The sequence below is a fragment of the Coenobita brevimanus genome, chromosome 65, assembly GCF_032717465.1.
Source record: "Coenobita brevimanus isolate Jiangsu-jjx chromosome 65, ASM3271746v2, whole genome shotgun sequence".
NCBI lineage: Eukaryota > Metazoa > Arthropoda > Malacostraca > Decapoda > Coenobitidae > Coenobita > Coenobita brevimanus.
In genome coordinates this window covers 51,807,269-51,830,859 of record NC_137018.1, presented here as the reverse complement: position 1 = coordinate 51,830,859, position 23,591 = coordinate 51,807,269, and the positions used below count along the sequence as shown (strand labels likewise).

Here is a 23,591-nt window from a genome sequence, read left to right as displayed (position 1 = left end):
CGCCATTGGAGGTGGGGGGGAGAAGGAGGGGGAAAGGGGAAGGGGTGGAGAGGGAAGAGGAAGGAGATGAACCGAGGGAGGAGGAAGGGGAGAGGAGAGGAAAGGAGGAGAAGGGGAGGGAGTTGGAAGATCACGGAGTGGGAGGGAGGGGGGAAGGGATTGGAGGGGAGAGAGAGGAGGGAGGGAAATGATGGAAGGAAGGAGGGAGGGTAAGGGAATGGAAATGAGATGCACCTTTGGGAGAGAGAGAGGGAGGGGGGGAGGGGATTGAGGGAAGGAGGGAGGGGGAGGGAAGGAGATGCACCATGGGAGGGAGAGAGGGGGGAGGAGGAGGAGGAGGATGCACCGTGAGAGAGAGAGAGAGAGAGATTGTATACATTGGAAGGAGGGGAGAATGGAGAGGGAGGACGACAACGTAATAGGAAGCTTTTGGAGAGAGAGAGAGAGAGAGAGAGAGAGAGAGAGGACATGTGAAGAATGGAAGGGAGGGAGGGAGGGAAAAATGAATGATAAAGGAAATGACAGTGAACAATGTATGGCAAGTATACAAAGGAAGGCAGAATGGAGGCGAAGGGAGGAGAAAGAAGAGATTGGAGGAAAGGAGGGGAGGGAAGGGGGGAATTAACGTGATTATATGGAGGGATTTTCCAATATTCTTTTCCTAGTCTAAATATTTTCCTTCTGGTTTCTTTGCATTTTCATTCCATTTTCTTTTCCTATTATTTCACGTCTCCCGTTTTTCCTAAGTCCCCCATAGCTATTCTCTAATGGGTTTGTTGGCGTAAATTTGCCACCTCTCCATCTTGAATAATAAGCTGTAAGAATCGAACATCACTAGAATAGGGTGCTAGTCACGAAGAAGTGCTGTGGAGGGAATGTAGAGCCATGACACTGTATTTTTGAGTTACTGGAATTAGCTTTAATAGAAAAAAAAAAGAAAAAGAAATCGGGAGACAAGAGTGAATGGTATACTTCACTATTATGACTTTTTCTTATCATGTATTGGCGATATTTCCAGACGATGTATTGAGTTTATATGACCTTTTTCAATTTAAATGGTTAAAAGTGTTGTACCTGTAGCCTTCATTAACTTCACTACCACAATGCTCTCAGAAGGTAAACGAAATAATTTGGTAAGGGCGAAAAGAAAACGTGAAAAAAGCTTCATAACGATTAGATAAAACGTCTAAAGGAGGAAAATTTAGAAATGCGTCATCAGAGTGAGTAGGTAGGTAGGTAGGTAGGTAGAGAGAGAGAGAGAGAGAAATGCAACATCATAAATAGGAAAATCGCGTAATGGAGTGCCATGTTCGTCAAGGTTGGTGTTAATCACGTACAAACATTGAGCAAGCAGGTGGTGGCGTGATTTTAATAGACATGCCATTATTTACAAGGACAGTCACAGGCCTCGCATATAAGGACAACAAAAAACGCGGAAAACCTCGTAATCGTGCTTTGAATAGTTGAATTAGTGTTTTTATTTCCGTTAGTAACCGTTAACGGTGAGAACGGTTGCGAGTGATTTCAGATGTTTACTCTTTGAACATTACTCTTAACTCCGTCCATCCAACGACTTAGTTATTGTTTTGGCTGCTACTAGGGGAATTTATTGAACTGCGGAGAGATTTAGGTTTCATTATGGTAAATTAATTCTTTCTCAGGCATCTAGTTAGTGTTGTCAGTAGAGCAGCATCCTTGGGTGTTATGCTGGTTTGAGCCTATAATTATGTCATTAGTTAGTTTTGGGGTGTAGGCCAAGTATAGTTAGATCTCGCAGAAAAATCTTGCTCCACCTTGTACTCATGGGGTCTTGGTTATGATATCAGGCGGAGCAGCTGCATCAGACCTAAAATCCTCTTCGCTAATCTGTCTACCGTGTCCAGCCTCTCCTGTGTCAGTGTGGTGTGGTTATATGATTTTCTTCCCGCGTATGGAGGGATCTCATTCTGAAACCAAAAGCACTGTGAGAGCGCATACCTCCGCCGATGCCAGTAGAATTTATGATTTACTGCTTTACTTCCTCGCCTGTCAGAATACTTTTGTGCAGACTCACCTAGTCAGTCAGTAAATATTGCTGTCTTAATCTGCCCTGTTACGGATTCTTAGAGATCGCATACCTCCCGCAGCGCCAGTGAAAATTGTTTCACTCCAGCATCCAGATCCGGATCCATTTATAATCTGTCCAACTCCTCGTGACCCACTCCCCACCGATCCACCAGATTTCATTGACAGGCTATCCCTTAATAACTTTGTGAGATGTCTTGAACACAGGCTGACAAACACACAGGTGAATACATAAGCTCCAGCTTCGTTGTCGGAGGTAATAAATCATTCATGGACCAACCTCGATGAATCCTATTTTAGTATACTGGCATTTTTGTTGGTCATTCAGCTGACTCGTGTAAAAAGGTGGTAGGCTGCTGCAAATGTGGCAGAGTTCAACACAGTGATAAGGCTCATCTAATTGTCGTTTCATGTGAACCACGGAGTTACTGGCAGGTGTATTTCAGCTGAAGGAAATACAAGGGATGACGTCGAACCCAAGTGGGACAGGTCCAAAGTTACCTTTTTCTTTTTTTCTTTTCTTTTTTCTTTTTCTTTTTTACCGATGAATAGCTGACAAGTATACTGTTATATAAAAGGAAGCATATTAACAAAATCTGAAAATACCAGCCGTGGTTAAGATTGTGGCGGAACATTGCGCCGCTGCCTGCAGGTGTCGTAAAAAAAAACTCTCCAATAAAAACGAGTAAGAGAAAGTCTGGTACGGCGAAACGAAAGCATGTAACCCGAGACGAAGGGGGGGAAAGAAGCAAGCACCGGCCAATACGGAACCGAACTTGAAAAAAAAAAAAAAAACGGAAAAGAAAGTCGGTTATTGCGCATGTGTCAATTTTTTTCCCAATGACTCCCCATTAACAGTTTATTTCTGCATTTAGGGCGGTAGTATTATTCTCTGCGTGTTATTTAACGGGTGTATATTGATATAAAAAAAGGCATAAATAATCTAAAGGGGAGGATTGAGGTTAAATAGGCAAAATAAATAGCTAAGGGAGAGACGACGGGCCTGCGGTCACCATGGAAACAGCGTCGTCATCATCACCTTTGGCGGGAAACCGGGGGAGCAGGGAGTGAAATCGAGATACAGTAGGCTTTATTTTATTTTTATTTTTTTCAGGCGTTATTTTCCTTCTTTCTAGCTTCGAGTGATGGATTGAGGACGAGGCGACATAAAAAAACAAATCAAAATGGACCCTGGGTCAGTTTCTTTTCTTCTTCTTCTTATTCTTTTTTTATTATTCCTAATCGTGGTGTTCTGGGCTCTCATATTTTCTTTTTTACTCCTCCTCCTCCTCCTCCTTCTCCTCCTGGGCTGAGTCATTTTCCTTTCTTTTTCCTCCTCCTCCTCCTCCTCCTATCCTTATCCTTATCCTTCAACATGTAGAGTTAGATCTTGTAGTCATAGTTTTCTCTAACAAGCAGCCTCGAAAGGACCATAAGGTCTGTTGCTGTTTGCTCTCCTGTGTAATCCTCCTCCTCCTTCTTCTTCTCCTCCTGGTCTGTCATTTTCCTTTCTTTCTCCTCCTCCTCCTCCTCCTCCTCCTTCTTCTCCTCCTGGTCTGTCATTTTCCTTTCTTTCTCCTCCTCCTCCTCCTCCTCCTCTTCAAGCTGGGTGTGGCGTACTAAGATTCTTCGAAGCATTACTCGTAAAATCAAACGATGGAATCAATCTGCCATGATGTTAAAAAGAAAAACACTCGTATATTATAACAGACTTCGTTTTATTTACTTTCATACCTGCGAGGGAGTGAATGAGGAGAGGGAAAATATATATTAGTACACGGTTGCAGTTATAGTGTGCTGTAGTAGTAGTAGTAGTTGTAGTAGTAATAATACCAATAATAATAATAGTAATGATGATAATAATAATAATAATAATAGTAAAATTCTTCTGCTACAGCTACTACTGCTACTTTACTACTACTGCTTCTACTACTACTACTACTACTACTACTACTTTACTACTACTACTACTACTACAACTACTACTATTGCTACTTTACCACTACTACTACTACTACTGCTACTTTACTACTACTACTGCTACTGCCACCACCACCAGCACCACAGCAACAACAACAACTACTACTGCAACTACTACTACTACCAATAATAATAATAATAATGATGGCGCAGATAATTAGATCAGCAGCCATTGTAAGAATGGATTCAGATTTTTCTTTTAAGTTTCCAGTTGACGGATTGACCTGGGGGATATTTGTATTAAGTAATTATGAAGGAAAGAGATTGAAGGGGCCAGGGACTATGCGACTCATTTCTGATATATTAGAGAATTACTAGTCGTTCATCCCTGAGCGGCATAATATAAGCAATATACTATAACCTTCCGTTGCTCCCAAACCGTAATATATCACATCTGGTCGGAGCGCCGTAACCCACTGAACCACCAGGCCTCCGACCTAAATAATAATAAATAGTTAAATTCGTAAGCACAGAAAATGGGTGGTGGAGATCAGGCTAGAAATGTTGTTTTTTGTACTTTAATAACTCAGATAATTAGAAAATGTAATCCGCCACACCATAAAAGCGTTATAGCAGTGGGCCATTTTTTTTGTTTTTTTCCAAATTAAATTTAAGACGAACTCTGTTTTAATGGGGTGCTTTCAGTGCTAGTATCCGATAGAGAGCATTGCGGAGTTTATCACATTTCCGCGCCGTTTAAAAAGCCTGTTTCTCTGTTAAATATCTACACTGTTGTCAGGGATTGTCCTCGAGGAATATTTCATTTCCTTATATGATAAATAAAACAGTTCAAGCCACGTTATAATTGCGTTTTCTGTTTGTATTATTGAATTTATGGTATGTGTTGATATTTAACAGAGAGACATAGGCGTTTTAAACAGAGCGATAATGTGTTAACCTAGAGTCCGCGGTGCCTTCTATCGGGTTGGGTCTTAAGAAGCACCCCATTCTGAGAAGGAGCCTAGTGTTGCCCTGGGGGAGCGCAGTGACCGGAGCATATATAAACGCGGGAGACGCTCTTTCGCGCCAGTATTGCCGAGTCAGTCGTCCAGTGTGGTAGCATGATGTCCTGGGTTCTCCTCGCCGCCCTTGGTAAGACTAGTTGATTTGACCTAGTAATTGGTTGTAGTATAGTTTATAGAAGGTTAATAGTAAGTTTATTTTCCATGCGTGTTTTGCGTCAACTCCCTACAGAACGAAGGGTTTGTGCTTAAATACATGAAAGTCTTTTTAGCAGAGAAGTTAACCCATTACTGCTCAGGGTTCCTTGGTGGTGGATTTTGCTGAAAGGGTGCCTGTCGTACCGCCCTCTGCCTATTAGCTCATCGTCGCGTTTTCGTACCACGGGGGTAGTTTTTGGAAATGGTAAGTTCCACCCATTAAAATCTGTCGTCGCAATGAAGGGGTTAAGGACTTTCGAGTATTTTTTTTTTTTTTCGTGAAGTATGAGAATTTGGTGACTTAGGTATTGGCCTTACCAGTATTTCAATTTTCCTGCAAGTCGATTTTGTGTAGCTTAGCGAAGACCACGTATTGAAGGGATTAATGGGAGGTATATCCAGCCCCCCCCTCCACCTCCAACCTTTCCCCAGAGCTAAAAATAATCCAATTTCGTGATGGTGTGAGGCCCGAGTCCAGGGTTCGAGCCCGTGCCGTGGCGGACATTTAAGTGGATGCTGGTAGTATGTCCTTGCATATGTTCACTCCCTGTCAGTCTCTTCGATGACAAAGACTGACACAGAAACATAGCCAATACAGGACGTAGACTTTCCCATGCATCACTTCCAATAAACACTCCTTACCCATTCGTACATCGCCAGCATTGGGAAGGGTTACTTTTGGCCATCACGCTCCATCCGAAAAAATCCAGCCGTACAGTCGACCTATTGTGGACTGATACAAGTGCAAAGATATACCGGTAGACAGTAAATAAATAAATAAATAGGTAATCGTAGTGAAAAGGTTCAAAATGATAGGTAACTGAGATACTGAAGATAATTACTCTCAAGTGTTATTAATTTTATGGGAAGGACCCAAGAGGGGGAGAATCTATAATTTTTGTCCTTAAAATAATAATAATAATAATAATAGTAGTAGTAATAGTAGTAGTAGTAGTTGTAGTAGTAATAATAATAATAATGATAATAATAATAATAATGTCAGGAGAGGGATCGTTTTGTGAGTCTGTGTGTGGTTGTAACTTGAAGGTTATTGAAGGGCTTTGAACTCTGGCTGTTCGTCTTAGAAAGTTTGTGATAAGTATACCTTCTTGCAAGTTGCTAACCACACACACACACACACACACACACACACACACACACACACACACACACACACACACACACACACACACACACACACCTATTTCTCCTGCCATCACACACAAACACACACACTCCTGTTTCTCCTGCCATCACACACACACACACACACACACACACGCACACACACACACACACACACACACACGCACACACACACACACACACACACACGCACGCACACACACACACACACACACACACACACACACACACACACACACACACACACACACACACTGGTGGTGATTGTGGTAGGTGTAGCCAGAGGGGGTGAATGTTGGTAGTTGTGGTGACTGGAGCCGATGAAAATGAAAGTGGACAGGACGAGGGGGTGGTGGTGATTGTGGTGGTGGTGGTAGAGGGTGTGGTTGTGGTGATTGTGGTGGTGGTGGTAGAGGTTGTGGTTGTGGTGATTGTGGTGGTAGTAGAGGGGGTGGTGATTGTGGTGGTAAAGGTAGAGGGTGTGGTGGTGGTGGTAGTAGAGGGGGTGGTGGTGGTGATTGTGGTGGTGAAGGTAGAGGGTGTGGTGGTGGTGGTGGTAGGTGTGGTTGTGGTGATGGTGGTAGTTGTGGTGGTGGTGAAGGTAGTTGTGGAAGTGGATGCAAGTCTTGTAATAGTGATGAAGATGGTGACAGGCAGAAATGGTGGTGGATGTGGTGGTGGTGATGTTGACCATGTTAGGTGTGGTGAAGGTGGTGGTGTGGTGGTGGCAGTGTGGTACTAATGCTGGTGGTGGTTGGGGGTGTGGTTGATAGTATAATTTTTTTCTTTGTGTTTTTCTTCATCATCCTTCTCTTTCTTCCTCCTCCTCCTCCTCCTCTTTCTCTTCTCCTCCTCCTCCTTCTCGTCCTCTTCCTCTTCATTTCCTCCTCTTCCTCTTCTTCCTCCTCCTCCTCCTCCTCCTCTACCTCTTCCTCTTCATTTCTTCCCCTTCCTCTTCTTCTTCCTCCTCCTCCTCCTCCTCCTCAAGTGCAGTCAGTAGGTCATGAGGAGCCGTAACTAACAAGGGAAAGCTTACCTCACATCGCCTTAGGTAGAGTTGCCCGCATCTTTGAGCAGCTGGTTGGAGGAGCTGGGAGACGCGGGTTCGATCCCCGGCTAGTGTGTTGACCCCTTCGCCACGAGGATGCATCTTAGCTGCTGGTATATGACATTGTTTGGTGATAAAGAATATGGTGGTTTGACGATAGATAGATAGATAAAGCTTGTGATAATAGAGAATAAGGTAGTTTCTTGATAGATAAAGAATAAAGTTTAGTGGTAGATCGATAGATAAACGATAAGATATTTTGGTGGTAGATAGATAGTTTGGCAGATAAAGAATAAGGTAGTTTGGTGATAGATAGATAAAGATAGTGATAATAATAAGTTTAATCGTAGATAGATAGATTGCTAAATAAACAGTAGGATGGTTTGGTGGTAGACAGAGATTAATATACAGTAGTTTTGTGACACAATAAATTACAAGTCTTTTAATGGAGGGGTGACTTTGAGTTTTTAATCCCTTCAGTGCGATAGGCGTCTGTTAAACTTGAGAAAAACGTCTGGAAGGAACATGAATAGGGTAGAGGTCATCGTTCTCAAGGGGTGTGTGGGCATCGTGTCTAACCCCTTCACAACCAGATTCCTTTCTCGACACGAATACAATAAAATAAGTTTGGTGGTAAAAAGAATATATCAAGGTGTCATATTGTTGAAATTATTAGCACACACGATAGTTACGGTTAGTAGTTCATTTACACTTACAAAACTGTGTCATAACCTGGTGAGAGCTTGCCTGCCTGACCAGTAATATCCAGCTGGGTGTGCAGGCTTGCTGTCTCGCTTGGTTTCTTGGCAGCCACAGTCGCGTTATTGTTCTTTAATCCCGGTCTGTCTGGCCGAGCAGACTCGTCGACTACAGGTAAGCAATTGCATCTGCGGGGCCTTCCTACTTGCACAGTACAGTACCATACATGTCGCACACCATGTAGGGGTCTGGCGACCCCTTGTATACCGTAACACCTGCTTGCATGTAAAAACACCCCTGGTAACATTAGTACACCAGTCATGTATGAGACAGCCCTAGTTTAGCGTCGCAGTGGTGTTACATGGAGGAGTTTGATATGTAGAAGGTCTACTGGGCTTCATGGAACGGATTAAAAAAAAAAAAAAGAGAAAAAGAAAGAAAGAAAAAAAAATGTAGACAGCGCCTCCCCAGTGTCGGACTAAGCTTCTTCCCAGGGCGAGGTGCAGGGAAATATGAGGAGGTTTTGCTGCCGGGTGGACGCCGCAGCTGCTGCACTCAGGAATGCACAGCGTCGCCACGTGTAGGCTTCTCGTTAGTTCCGCCTCAGACGCGTAACAGGACCATTGAGGAAAATTGTACAGTACAGGTCCCACACGAACGGTTACCACTAAGCCAAACCTAAGAGTACAAGCACTCATGAAACCTCCTTCCTTTTGTTGTAATGTGGTAGTGATGGTGGTGTATTGCTGGGGACAGGTGTGGTGAATGTTGTAGTGGTGTAGATACTGGTGGCTGTACGTGATGGTGGTGGTGGTGGTGGTGGTAGCAGTGGAGGTCATGGTTGTAATGGTTTTGATGCTGATGGTGGTCCTGAGGAAAGGATGGTAGCATTGGATGTGGTAGTAGTGGTTATATAGGTTGTGGTAGTAGTGGGTGTGGTCCTTGAAGTAGTGGTGATAGTGGTGGTGGTGATATTGGTAGTGGGCGTGGTGGTGGTGACAGTGGTAGTGGGCGTGGTGGTGGTGATAGTGGTAGTGGTCTTGGTGGTGGTGATAGTAGTGGACGTGGTGGTGGTGGTGGTGATTGTGGTATAGCTGATGGAAGTATAGTGGCTGTAGTAATAGTAGTGAAGTAAAGTATAATTATGTACTTATAAAATGATAGTAGTGGGTGAAGTAGTAGAGGTGGGTGTGACAGTAAGAGATGTGGTGGGTTGTGGCGAGAGTGATGATAGGGGTGAAGTGAGAGGAGTGGTAATGATGATGACAGTGGGATGTGATGGTGATAGTGATGGAGACAGTAGTGGATGTAGTGTGGGAAGTGATGGTGTGGTGATGGTGGTGGGTGTGGCAGTGGTGACGAAAATATAACGCAGAGTGTGTGTGTGCGTGCGCGCGTGTGTGTGTGTATGGGGGGGTCATGGTGTATATACGGTAGTAGGGAGAACGTACACAATCACTGCCTGGAGGTACAGGAGAAAGAACTCTCCCACCCACGTATTCCCGGCGTGACGTAACTAAAGCGACTGGACAGATCGGGAGTTGTAATACCGGACCCTCCATTCGCCTAGAGAGAAAGAGAGAGAGAGAGGGGGGGGAGGGTTAGCTAAGAGGCTACAGAAGTTCAAACCAAAAACGGGTAGGATTTGGTAGTTTCCTCTCTCTCTCTCTCTCTCTCTCTCACAGGTGAATTACGTCGTCGTATGTGGACAGTGACAATTTTTGTATTGTTTAAAAAAAAAAAAAAAAAAAAAAAAAGCGATCTTGAAGGTACGTGAGGCCATTTGCTGCGCGTAGGACTGCAGGGTCTGGGGGAAAGCGTTGCCTAGCCTATGCCAATACGAAAAAAAATATATATATATACTTCACGTAGTCTTCGCCTATCAGAGAGCAGGCTGCCTAGTCTGTCCAGAGCCTGATTAGAGAGAGAGAGAGAATGAAGCTCTAAATATGCAAATCAGCTACTGTCTTGGTTCTTCAGGGAAAGGGCTGCCTAATCCATGTCCAGAGTCGAATAAGAACCTAAAGATTTGGGTATGCTAATCAGTGTGTCTCATCATCCCTCCCCCCCATCAGTCCCCCATACCTCCAACCCGGGGGGAATTCCCACACTGGGCTTTCCCTGGAATTCCCTAATTACCTTTATTTACCTTTCCCATGACGTCACGTAGTTTTTCTTTTCATTTCCCTTCTCTCCATTTCCTTTTATTCATCTTGCATATCCCATCTTTGTCTGTCTTGCTCTTCATTCCTCCATTCTCTTCCTCAGTCTTCCCGTCGTCGTCTCTTTTGATTTTATTTTTCATTCCTCTCGCTTCTCCATTCTTCTTTCCCTGCCTCACTTCTTAATTTTCTTCCATCTTTCCTTCCTCCTTCTTGCCTTATGCACTTGTATCATCTCCCTCCTGCAGCTTTCTTCCTCTTCCTCATTGCATCATTCTCTCCCACCCTTTTTTCCTTCCTGTTTCTTTCCCTTTACACTTGCATCGTCCTTGGCCATCTCTTCCTCCCCCTCATTCCTTCATTCCCTTTCCATCTTCCCCTTCCTCATTCCTTCATTCTCATTCCATCTTTCTACTCCATGCTCATTCCCTCATTCTCTATCCATCTTTCTTCCTCTTCATTCCTTCATTCTTTCCATCTTTCTTTCCCTTCCTCATTCCTTCATTCTCTCTTTCCATCTTTTTTGCTCTTCCTCATTCCTTCATTCTCTTTCCATCTTTCCATCCCTTATATTCTTCTGTCTTTACTATTTTTCTTTATTCTCTCCTGTTCCTCCATTCTCCTATTCCATTCTTCCTTCCCAGTAATCTTTTCCTTTCTTCTCCATCCTTCTTCCATTTCTTCCCAGCCTTTCACCATCTGTAACCCCTTCCTTCCAGTTCCTCTTCACTACGATGAGAAATATTGGTAGGCGACACCAGGGATAATAATAATGATGATGATGATGATGATGATGATGATGATAATAATAAGAGTAGTAGTAGTGGTAGTTGTAGTAGTTGTAGTAGTAGAAGAAATATTGGAATCGTGCTGAATGGATTTTGAGATCAGTGGCCGTACTACGTGTGTGTGTGTGTGTGTGTGTGTGTGTGTGTGTGTGTGTGTGTGAGAGAGAGAGAGAGAGAACCAGTTAGTCCGGGTGGTGGTGGTGAAAGTGGTGGTGTGGTGTCTTAACTGCATTGTCACCACCTTCATCACTCACTCACCACACTTCAATCTGCCTTCATCTGAGGGAACTGGCCCACAACATGAACACAAAGTCGTGGTTGCGTGAAATGCGATGAGTCTTGGCTAAAAGGTAAAAATGAGTCTCCTTGGTTACTAGACTCGCCACTCCAACTGGGCGTTAAATTGCCGTCTGTCTATGTTGAATGCTGCGTTGTAACGAAAGATTTAAATTGCAGTATCATTTGAATAACATTATCATTAAATTACATTATCCTTTCAATAATGATATCGTTTAAATTACTCGTACATTATCGGTAGAGAGGTGGCCTGCCGCCCTACCGGACCCAGGTTCAAATCCCCGCTGGGGCAGGGAACAGTTTAAGGATTTGAATTTCATATAATCAGACTTTCCTGATCTACCAGAAGATCCGCCGACATGTCGTAAAAATACCCCCGCTAATACCAATACACCAGTCCTGTATGAGACAGCCCTAGCATGTATTCAGTGTAGACGGTGGGTGTTAGCGCCAAAGTGGTGACATGTGGAGATGTATGGTATGTAGGAGGACTACTGGGCTTTGGGAGCAGGCTGTGAAGCTATGCCCAGAGTCGGACACATAAAAAATACAATATCATTAACTTACAGTATCATTAAATTATAGTATTAAATTATAGTTTCATTAAATTATAGATTATTTGAATAACAGTATAATTGAATTAGTATCATGTAATTATATCATTTAATTACAATATTTATATTAGTCGTTGAAATTACAGTATCATTAAAAATACAGTATCACCAAAATTACAGTATCTTGCTAGTCACAAAGAACTATGACAAGCTTGTCGTTATCACAATCAAATCAATCATTAGTCACCATGAGTATCGTTATCAGCACCAGTTATTAGAGAGAGAGAGAGAGAGAATCTTCCCTTTTCAGTCATTACCAATCTGTCACACCTGCCTCCATCATTCTTCAAATTCCTTCTTAAACAGCCCATTAGAATGCTTTAGTCATCCTGTATCATGCTTTCACCGGGTGGGGAAAGGAGGAGGGGGTAGAGAGAGAGAGAGAGAGCGGGGTGAAGGTAGGGGGGAAAGGGAAAGACGTGAGTGGAAATGGAAATTGATAATAAGAGGAGAATGAATGGAGAGGGAGGGAGGGAGGGGCAAGTGGAAGGATGTTAATGGAAATGAGAGAGGGAGAGAGTAGCCTATGCCTCACTCCGATGTACCCAAGCTTAAAAGTTACAGGAGGGGGGGGGGGAGATAGAACGAGTAGAGGAGAGAGAGAGAGAGAGAGAGAGAGAGAGAGAGAGAAACAAAGAAAAGCCTACCAAAGTAATAAGAGTTTTGGTAATACTGTTTTCATCTCGAGAGGTTAGGGTGTAAGAGAGGAGAGGAGAGGATAGGTAAGGAGGGTAAGGAGAGGTGAGGAGATAGGGAAGGGAATGAAAGGAGGGGATAGATAAGGAGAGGAGGGGAGGGGATAGGTAAGAAGATAGGGGGGGTAGGTTAAGGAATGATGAGGGGACAGGTAAGGACGGTTAAGGAGAAGTGAGGAGGGGATAGGTGAGGAGAGGATAGGTTAGGGGATGAGAGGAGCTGAGATTTTGCCGGCGACTGTACATAATAGGTGTAAGAACTCTCTCTCTCTCTCTCTCTCTCTCTCTCTCTCTCGGGCAGGAACTACATGAACAGCGGTATTTGTAGCCATGTCTGTTTGTCAGTACCTGGGTAATACGTTTCCTTACTCGTTTCCAGGAGAGAGAGAGAGAGAGAGAGAGAGAGAATAATTGTCGGGGTGATAGGTCAAGGTGCATTATAAAACCAGCCTTCCCTTTCTCTCTCTCTCTCTCTCTCTCTCTCTCTCTCTCTCTACGCCTATTTTTAACCACGCTTGTTTCTCTTCCTCTGTTTTCTTCTTTCACTTTTTTTTCTTCCTTCGTCTCTTCCTCACTGGTCCCTTATTTGTATCTATATTTTTTGGCATCCCTCTTCTCCCTTCATTTAATATATATATCTTTTTTTCTTTCCATTCATTTCCTCTTCTACCATTGAGCTCCTTCCTTTTTTCCTGTTTTCTTTTCTTCATTAATTCAGCCCGTTCTTTTTCGGTCACATTTTTTTCACTTTCCTCCTTCCTCCTTTTCTCATCTTTTCATAGTTTTATTTTTTGTTTTTCTGTAATTCGTGTGTTTATCATTTTTATTATCATTATTATTTTTATTATTATTATTATTATTATTTTTATTATTATTATTATTATTATTATTATTATTATTATTATCCATCATCATCCATCATCATCATCATCATCATCATCATCATCATCATCATCATCCATCATCATCATCATCATCATCATCATCCATCATCATCATCCATCATCATCATCATCATCCATCATCATCATCATCATCCATCATCATCATCATCATCATCCATCATCATCATCATCATCATCATCATCATCATCCATCATCATCATCATCATCATCCATCATCATCATCCATCATCATCATCATCCATCATCATCATCATCCATCATCATCATCATCATCAACCATCATCATCATCATCATCCTCAACCATCATCATCATCATCCATCATCATCATCCATCATCATCATCATCATCCATCATCATTTATTTCTATTTTTATTTTTTCTTTATTGCTACCTTTCTGCCTTTCATTCTTGTGCTTCCATCTCACATTCCTTCTTTATCTTTCTTCCCCATTTTCTTGTCCCTTATGCCTAGGTCTGAGAGAGAGAGAGAGAGAGAGAGAGAGAGAGAATGGAGTGAAAGTTTTGGCTCTATGCCCAGTTCCTTTCATTTCGTATCTTCTTCCTCTTCTTTTCCTCCTCTCTCTCTCTCTCTCTCTCTCTCTCTCTCTCATTGTGTTCGTATCTGCTTTCATCTTTTTCCACTTTTCTCTCTCTCTCTCTCTCTCTCTCTCTCTCTCTCTCTCTCTCTCTCTCTCTCAGCATACGTGCAAATCGGTCATCTTGTCGGAGAGTATGTTTTCACCCGTGTTTGTTTGTCTGTCAGCAGGATTACTCAAAAACTAAACGAGATTTTTGGGCCAAATTTGGTGGGTAGATAGCCCATGTCCCGGGGAACAATCGATTAACTTTTGGCGCCGATCCGGATAATATTACAGATTCTGGATCCGGAAAACACTCTTAGCGCAACCCTGATCAGTGATGAGGAAACCTAACCCATTATGAAGAGTGGTTTGGAAATTACGTTGCCTTTGTCGGAGAGATGCGCTCCAGTGAGTGCCCCTCTAGTTTCTTCATTTCCTACTCACTGCCACGCCCACACCAGCAGCCTGAGCCGTCCCTGTAAACACAAAACCTGGAGGAGTGTTGTTGGAGCGCTATTTATGCACCACCCTGTTAATTTTCTTTCTTTTCCTTGCCCTTGCTTCCACCCAACGATTTTACACAGCCCAGGGTGACGTCTAGCGGTGGGAGGGTGAATCACAGCCATCGTTAAGTGTTTACAGATAGGGTGTTAAGTTAAAAGCACCTTTCTTCCGCGTGTGTGTGTGTGTGTGTGTGTGTGTGTGTGTGTGTGTGTGTGTGTGTGTGTGTGTGTGGCTTCCGCACCTCACACCATCCTGAGTTGAAAATACTTAATGCTTGTGTTGTGTGTGTTTGTGTGTGGGTGTGGATGTGGTTTAAAACACGGGCATTAAAATCAATGAAACTAGTCCATGCTTGGGTGTTTGTTTGTTGTGCATTTACCTCTCCTGACTTTTTTTTTTTTTTTTTTTTTATATATATATATATATGACCAGTGTAAGTTGCACCTCATTAGACTTGCAACTTGACCTGCATAGACCTTCATTGCAGCTCATGTGGTCTGCAACACGGCAAGGAGTAGTTATTGGATATCCTTGTAGTGCATTGAGTGATATCTTGTGGTTGGGACAGGGCGACATGGAGGCGATTTGTCTGTGGCCACCCGTTATGGGATTTAGACGTCTGGGTATAGATAAGTGGAGGGAGGGATGGAGGGAGGGAGGGATGGATGGACAGGGGGATGGAAGGATAGAGCACGGGATGGATAGGTAAAGTGATGGATGGATAGATAGACAGATAGATAGATAGACAGGATTGATGCAGACGCGTGACCTAGTAATGCCTAGGATCAACAAGGCGTACTCATGCCTAGTAAAGCAGTATTAGATGCGGGAGCTTCAGGCCTCCTCGGTTAATGCTCTTTATGATCGAGAGCTTACAGGTGAAAGAGTGGGTCATCATCATCATCATCACAGAAATTGGTTGGTGGCATCTACCATTTTCGGTAATGGTTCTCTCTCCTATAATGATGATAGTGGTGGTGGTGGTGGTTAGTGGTGGTGATGATGATGATGGTGGTGGTGATGATAGTGATGGTGGTGGTGGTGATGATAGTGATGGTGGTGGTGGTGATGATAGTGATGGTGGTGGTGGTGATGATAGTGATGATGGTGGTGGTGATGATAGTGATGATGGTGGTGGTGATGATAGTGATGATGGTGGTGGTGATGATAGTGATGATGGTGATGGTGATGATAGTAGTGGTGATGTTTATGATAGTGGTGGTGATGATGATGATGATGGCAATGTGATTTGAATGGAGGAAGGGAGGAAGCAGGCAGTCACTCCAGGCCGTTGACCTCCCCCCCATCCCTCACACAGACAGAATGGCAACGTGTAATAGGTCACACACACACACACACACACACACACACACACACACACACACACACACACACACACACAAAACCCTTTCCAGTACGCTTGTGTCGGTTTCGCAATCTTCATGGTCTCTCTCTCTCTCTCTCTCTCTCTCTCTCTCTCTCACACACACACACACACACACACACACACACACACACACACACACACACACACACACACACACACACACACACACACACACACACACACACATCCCCGCGCATTTCAACCACCCCTCCACATAAACATATCCAATCCTACTCGCTTGTTTCATTCCCTCACACGTGGCATTTTCCTCCTATATGAAATGATGCCAGTGAAAGGAGCATGTTTTGAGGCTTAAACAAACAGGTATAAATGTTTGAATATATGTTAAAACGAGGTACCACACACCAAACATTTCCTCCTTATTCTTTGGGTCACGCTCGGCTACGCTTGTCTCGGCGATTTTGACTTCCTTTTCTGTTTTTTTACTAAATATTTTGGAGCGGTGGGATAAATATGTGTTTGTGTGGTAAGCGAATATACCCAAGCCTTTTCAAAATGCTAGACGCGAGAGGCTACCGTGTTGAGTGCCGAGACAGTCACCACAGCCCGAGACGTCCATTCATTTGGCGCCAAAACATCTCGTCCTGTTTATTGTTTACTTCCCTTCCGTCCCCCCCCCCCTCCTTTTTTTCTCTCTTCTGTTTGTGGTAGGTGGGGGCGCTCACCGTCCACTCACTCGATGTAGTGCTGCTCTCTGATGTCTACCTTTTCCTCTCCTACATCTCTTTCTATCCTCTTCTGTCTTTCCTTCATTCTTTCCTCGTCCTTCTGCCTATGGGTGACTTTACACTCCTCTTCTGTCTTTCTTTCCTTCATTCTTTCCTCTTCCTTCTGCCTGTGGGTGACTCTACACTGAGTGACAAGCCGAATGGTCTCCTGTACACCAGGAAACCATTTATTACGCTGGGTGGTGATCATATAACCAGAGTTTGGCGCCTGGTGGTTTAGTGGGTAATTATGGTGCTCCAATCGGATTGAGCCGGTGAAGGTTATATCCAAGGGGTGGTTGGGGTTGATTGCTCACGTAATGCCACTCAGGGATGAGTGAGGCTGGTCACTCATCTTAAATGTCAGGACCAACTTGCCTAGCCCCGGGTTCCTACTCTTCATGGGGCAACGTAGGAATGGATGATGGATGGATGGATGGACCTCTTCCTATCCCCTTTTCTTTCTTTTTCTTTTTTCATTTTTCTATTTTCATGGGGAACTTGTTAACACCTCATCCTCTCTCAAGTCTGCAGCCATTTAAACAGTGCGTGTGGAACTGAATTAGTCGATATTGGTTCTTTGTTCTGTTTTTCCTGGCAAGTGCAACCATTGTATTTTCCAGCCTCTGACTTTTTTACATAAATATGTTCATAGAGAGAACGTAATGTTTTCTCTTTGGTAGATTTTTATTTGCTTTTCCTTTTTTTTTTTTCGGGTTGAGGACAATTAGTAAAGATTAAAAAAAAAAAAAATGCGTCTTATCCATATAAAAATGTCTGGGGATAAAAAGAATATACAATAAAATATGTCTTCTTAGTGCTGGAGTAACGCCTGACACATGTTTAATAGATTTTTCAGTCAATCCAAAATTTACTGAAAGGACGAGGATAGGAGCAGAATTATCCCGTCCCTTTCGTAAAAAATGAAAGTCCCAGGTCAGCATCTTCCTATATACTTGTGTTACGAGGAGAAATGCATTAAGTTATTTTGTGGATTTCAACACAGAACTTATATTCTTCAGTGGCGAGCATTAACTTGATAGATTTAACTTTGATACGTTCGATTTTGAATATTTTAAATCGACCGAACGTTAAGAAAAGTTCGTGGTAACATTTTCAGATAATTAAAAGGTATGAACTGCCTGAATGTGTGGACGTGGTGGTGACAGGTGAGCCACAAGTCTGATATGAAGGTAAACTCGTTCCTTCGGCTCGATTGACGCGGAGGAAAGTAGACGACTTTCTAGGGCCGAGCCGAACTGGTTTGAAAGTGGCGGGAAGATATGCAGTGTAAATAATGAGAAAAAACGGGATTTTTTACGAGAGAGAGAGGTGGGGGTGGTAGTAGCAACAGTAGTAGTGGTACCATAATACTTGTAGTAGTAGTAGTTGTTGTTGTTGTAGTTGTTATAATAGTAGTCCTTGAATTGTAAACTCAGTGGACTAGTGCCCATCCAAGTTTCCAGGGTAAACTGTAAGCATTTATTTTCAACCTTTAACACAGTAGCACATTATTTTTTTAACGGGCTTAGGAACAAATAAAAAACAACATACCACTGGCGATACGAGCTTGCAAAGGAAAAGACAAAGAAGAAAAAATAAGGGAAGAAAAAAAAGGAATCCGCAATTTTTCCAGTAAAGGAATTCGATCCTTTACTTGATACTTTAATTTAATAGCAGGGTCTTAATTTGCCCTTTCAACTTTGCAATATTGGCGTTAAGAAAAAATTGCAGTAATGAGTTACCTGTCCAAGTAAAAAATTCATCCAGACTTTAATGCGTTGTGCTCAAATTAAATGTCATATGAAGACATTATTAGAAGCTAGGAAGTTTAATAATAATAATGATAATATAAAAATAATAATAATAATAATAATAATAATAATAATAATAATCAGCTATCGAACTGTATCTATTTTTAATTCATCTTCAAATTAATCGCCTTAAAAACAATATTCGAGGCAAGAAAAGGTTTAATTTTTTTACTTGCATGAGTGCCAAGAAAAAAATGTAGTGATTTTTTTTTTTTTTTTTTTTCCCCCGAGTTTCCATGGTCCAGTGGTTGGGTGAGTGTCCAGACTGGAGGGATGGGAGGGGCAGAGACTGGAGGGAAGGTGGGGGAGGGAGAGAAACTGGAGGGAAGGGGGGAAAAGATTGGATGAAAGGAGAGGGAAGGAGGAAATGGGGAGATACTGGAAGGAAGATGAGGGAGGGAGGGAGGAGGAGAGAGAGAAAGTGGCGGTGTGACCCAGAGGAGAAAGTAAGCGGCACTGACTCCCTCCTCCTCCTCCTCACTGGCCGTCTAAAATTGTCAGCAGCTGTTTTGTAGCTGGATTTGAGACATTTATTACCGCTTTTAGGAGTCTGCCAAAAAAGCTTAAATAGTTTTTAGGGGGATTTAGTTTAGGAGGTGTTACGATGTTTATAATATTGTGAGAATCCTGACTTAACACACCGATTGTGAAGGGTCTGGAGTTAGTGATGTCTTTATGTAGAGTTGTGTGTGTGTGTGTGTGTGTGTGTGTGTGTGTGTAAAATGTATGTACGTATGTATTTACAGTATATATGTACGTATGCATGTGTACATATATATGGGAGAATGGCTAAAACTCCTTTTTTTTCCGTTTATAGTTTTTTTTATATATATATATTTTGGGGTTGCTGGTAGGAGGGGGGGCATTTTTATTATTATTTTAGTATGAGGAGGAAGGCTGGTTTTCTGTGGCGGATTTTTTTTTTTTTTTTTTTTTTTGGGGGGGGGGAGTCAAATTTTGCACACTCACTTGTTTGATTATTGACTGTGGCCATAGTATCGACGTATATGCTTCCAGTTTTTCTGTATGGTTTTTGTGTCCGTGTATAGAAAGGCTGTTTGACCACTGTGGAAGGGCGGGGATAGTGTTGAAAGTTTAAGTTGTTAAGTAAAGCCCCACGTAGACCAATATTGTAAGTGTTAAGGAAAGCCCCACGTAGACCAATATTGTGTTAAGTAAAGCCCCACGTAGACCAATATTGTGTTAAGTAAAGCCCCACGTAGACCAATATTGTGTTAAGTAAAGCCCCACGTAGACCAATATTGTAAGTGTTAAGTAAAGCCCCACGTAGACCAATATTGTGTTAAGTAAAGCACCACGTAGACCCATTTTGTAAGTGTTAAGTAAAGCCCCACGTAGACCAGTATTGTAAGTGTTAAGTAAAGCCCCACGTAGACCAATATTGTAAGTGTTAAGTAAAGCCCCACGTAGACCCATATTGTAAGTGTTAAGTAAAGCCCCACGTAGACCAATATTGTGTTAAGTAAAGCCCCACGTAGACCAATCTTGTAAGTGTTAAGTAAAGCCCCACGTAGACCAATATTGTGTTAAGTAAAGCACCACGTAGACCCATTTTGTAAGTGTTAAGTAAAGCCCCACGTAGACCAATCTTGTAAGTGTTAAGTAAAGCCCCACGTAGACCAATCTTGTAAGTGTTAAGTAAAGCCCCACGTAGACCCATATTGTAAGTGTTAAGTAAAGCCCCACGTAGACCAATATTGTAAGTGTTAAGTAAAGCCCCACGTAGACCAATATTGTAAGTGTTAAGTAAAGCCCCACGTAGACCAATATTGTGTTAAGTAAAGCACCACGTAGACCCATTTTGTAAGTGTTAAGTAAAGCCCCACGTAGACCAATATTGTAAGTGTTAAGTAAAGCACCACGTAGACCCATTTTGTAAGTGTTAAGTAAAGCACCACGTAGACCAATCTTGTAAGTGTTAAGTAAAGCCCCACGTAGACCAATATTATAAGTGTTAGGTAAAGCCCCACGTAGACCCATATTGTAAGTGTTAAGTAAAGCACCAAGTAGGCCCATATTGTAAGTGTTAAGTAAAGCACCACGTAGACCCATATTGTAAGTGTTAAGTAAAGCCCCACGTAGACCAATATTATAGACCCGTAAAGAAGAGAAAATTGCTATACTGGACGTGAGAGCCGGAATAAAGCTGTAAGTATATCAGAATTGTTATTGATATGACAAATTTGAGTTGCGTGGCCAAAAATGATATATATTAACTTTAAAGAAGGGAAAATTTGCTTGCTCTGTTGGAAGTGAAAGTTACGGTACGTATTATCAAAGTTGTAAATATATCAGAATTGTTATTGATATGGTAAGGTTCAATAGCCAAAAATATTAACTCGTAAAGAAGGGAAAATTTACTATCTATATTGGAAGTGAGAGTTTAGGTACCGTAGAGAGTGTTATGAAAGATGTAAATATATCAGAATTCTTTGCTATACTCTACGTTAGACTTGAGGCACCGAATATATAAACTGAAGATTTGAAAAGTTACTTGCTGGATTGGGAGTGAGTGTTGGCATACCACAAACAGTACTATCTAAGCTGCAGGTAAAGCAGAATTATTTAAGTTTGAGAACCCAATAATATTTCAAACTCGCAAGTGATGATTTCCAGTAATATTGTAAGTAAGGGTTGTTAAGTAAGGCCAAGCTCAGTATTATTGAAAGGTAAATTGCGTGCAGAGAATATTAGAAGATTAGTGATAAAAGAGGCAGAGTCGTAAAGGTATCCAAATTACTTGTTAACCTGGAAGAATAATCAGAAATCAATGAGTCGAAAGTTAGGTACAGATTTCATTATATATTCTTGAAAGTAAACTAGTATCACCAGGAATTATTATTATTATTAATATTATTATTTATTATTATTATTATTATTATTATTATTATTATTATGCCCCTCAGTACTTATATTTTTTTTTAATGCAAGAAAGAAGGAACCAAAGGCCAGAAGCGAGAATAAAACAAGTGTTCAATGTACTGAGGGGGTTAATGGACTTTGTTTTAACCTCTTCACTACGAGAGGCCGCCCGTGTGCTGGAGAGAGAGAGAGAGAGAGAGAGAGAGAATATAATTGCGTGTGTGTGTGTGTGTGTGTGTGTTTGTTAAAGTCTCCTCCTGTTTGTCCGGCCCTTTAAGGCGGGCACGCAGCATACTCTAACCATTCTTCTGTCCAGCTCAAAAACCAGCCGATATCCTCAGTCGCATTCACGCAGCTGGTCAGCTCTGGGTCAGTCTTCCTCACTGTGTCTTTCCCCCTGCTTACGATCGCCGGTCTGAAGTCCATGGTCCGTATATTCATGGGCTTAGGAGGCTCCGTAGCTCCTGTCTCTTTGCGATTTATTTTCCTTATTTATCTTACTTATTTCCTGATTTATTTTGATTTATTTTCCTGGTGTATCTGATATTGCCATAGATTACGTAAATAACATCCGTCCATCCACGATCCAGTACTCTCCCCACAAGGAAGCGTGGGTGACCGAACTAGGATACACACTTCCGGCATCAAGGCGAGGATGACCAGCCTCACTCGTCCCTGAGTGGCATTATGGAAGCAGTAAACATTAATCCACCCTCATTAACCCACTAGACTACTAGGCGTCATTTGGATATATGGTTACCACCCAACGTAGGAAATGGTCTCCCGGGTTGCCGGAAACAGTTTTACTTCTCTGTGTAGTCACCTGAAGGCTGCACTACATCGAGTGAGTGGATGGACGCCGCCACCTACCGCGCAACAAGTAACATACAGTACAATATTATGATTATTATTGTTATTATTATTATTATATTATTTTTATGTAAGGAAGAAGGAACCAAAGGCCAGAAACCCGCAAGATCGTTCCCTCCAAGAAAAAAACAAAACGAAGATAACAGAGCCAAATTTTCGCATAGTACCGTTAAAATCATGTAAATGTAGAGACGGAATAGTTACCCAGGCGGCATCGGAGGCTACGGCAACATTTCGGGCCGAAGTGTCCAGCCGTCGTGAAGTGAAGGGCTGTTGATTCTGGCTTTCACCTGTCGAACTGTCTGTGGACCGAACGATTATTTTAAGCTTCCTGTGTTTGGCTTCCTTTTTTTTTCCTGCTAGTAAAAGGTAACACTGAACAAAAGGTAATTATTGAACAGAGTAAAGGCACATTTTTTTTTCCCCCCCCCGCCTAGGACAAAGTAAAACGTAAAACTGAATTATTAATGAACAGAAACGGAAATTGTTAAAAGCACATAGATTTTTTCTCTCTAGGACTGGCCCAACACCTACCATTTCACTCTCTCTCTGCGGAGGGTTTCTTTGTAATATAGTTAACGGTATTTCGAATAAACTTGAATTTAAATGTACAGTTAAGGGATGAAATGTAGATAATGGGTAATGGAGAAAATCGTATTGATATGATATTTAAAGTCTGTGATGATTGTTAATGTTGACGGTGATGATTATGGCGATGATGAGAAATATGATGATTATACAAGAGATGGTGATTATGATGATTATACTGGTGATGGTGACGATGGTGATTGTGATAAGGATGAAAAACTTGATAATGGTGAAAAAATTGATGATAACGATGAAAACATTGATGATAAAGATGAAAACATTAATGATAAAGATGGAAAAAATTGATAACGATGAAATAATTGATGATAACGATGAAAACATTGATGATAACGATGAAATTTATGATAACGATGAAGAAATTGATGATAACGATGAAATAATTGATGATAACGATGAAAACATTGATGATAACGATGAAATTTATGATAACGATGAAGAAATTGATGATAACGATGAAGAAATTGATGATAACAATGAAGACATTGATGATAACGATGAAGACATTGATGATAACGATGATAAAATTGATGATAACGATGAGAAAATTGATAATAACGATAAAAAAATTGATGATAACGATGAAGATGATGATAACGGTGATGTAATACTGACCAACCAACCAGCCATCCATTTTCTTCTCCCCCAACACTGACCG

At 41.9% G+C, this 23,591-nt stretch overlaps 1 protein-coding gene across 1 annotated transcript in view; it reads left to right on the top strand.

The window, feature by feature from the left end:
- Nucleotides 1–5,091: 5,091 nt before the first annotated feature.
- The window catches only part of LOC145404881 (protein Skeletor, isoforms B/C-like), a 31,343-nt gene continuing 12,843 nt past the window's right edge, over nt 5,092–23,591 (top strand). The window contains exon 1 of the mRNA XM_080276382.1: nt 5,092–5,136. Within this exon, the coding sequence (XP_080132508.1) occupies nt 5,106–5,136 (31 nt within the window). The 5' untranslated portion in view covers nt 5,092–5,105. The remainder of the gene's footprint in view (nt 5,137–23,591) is intronic.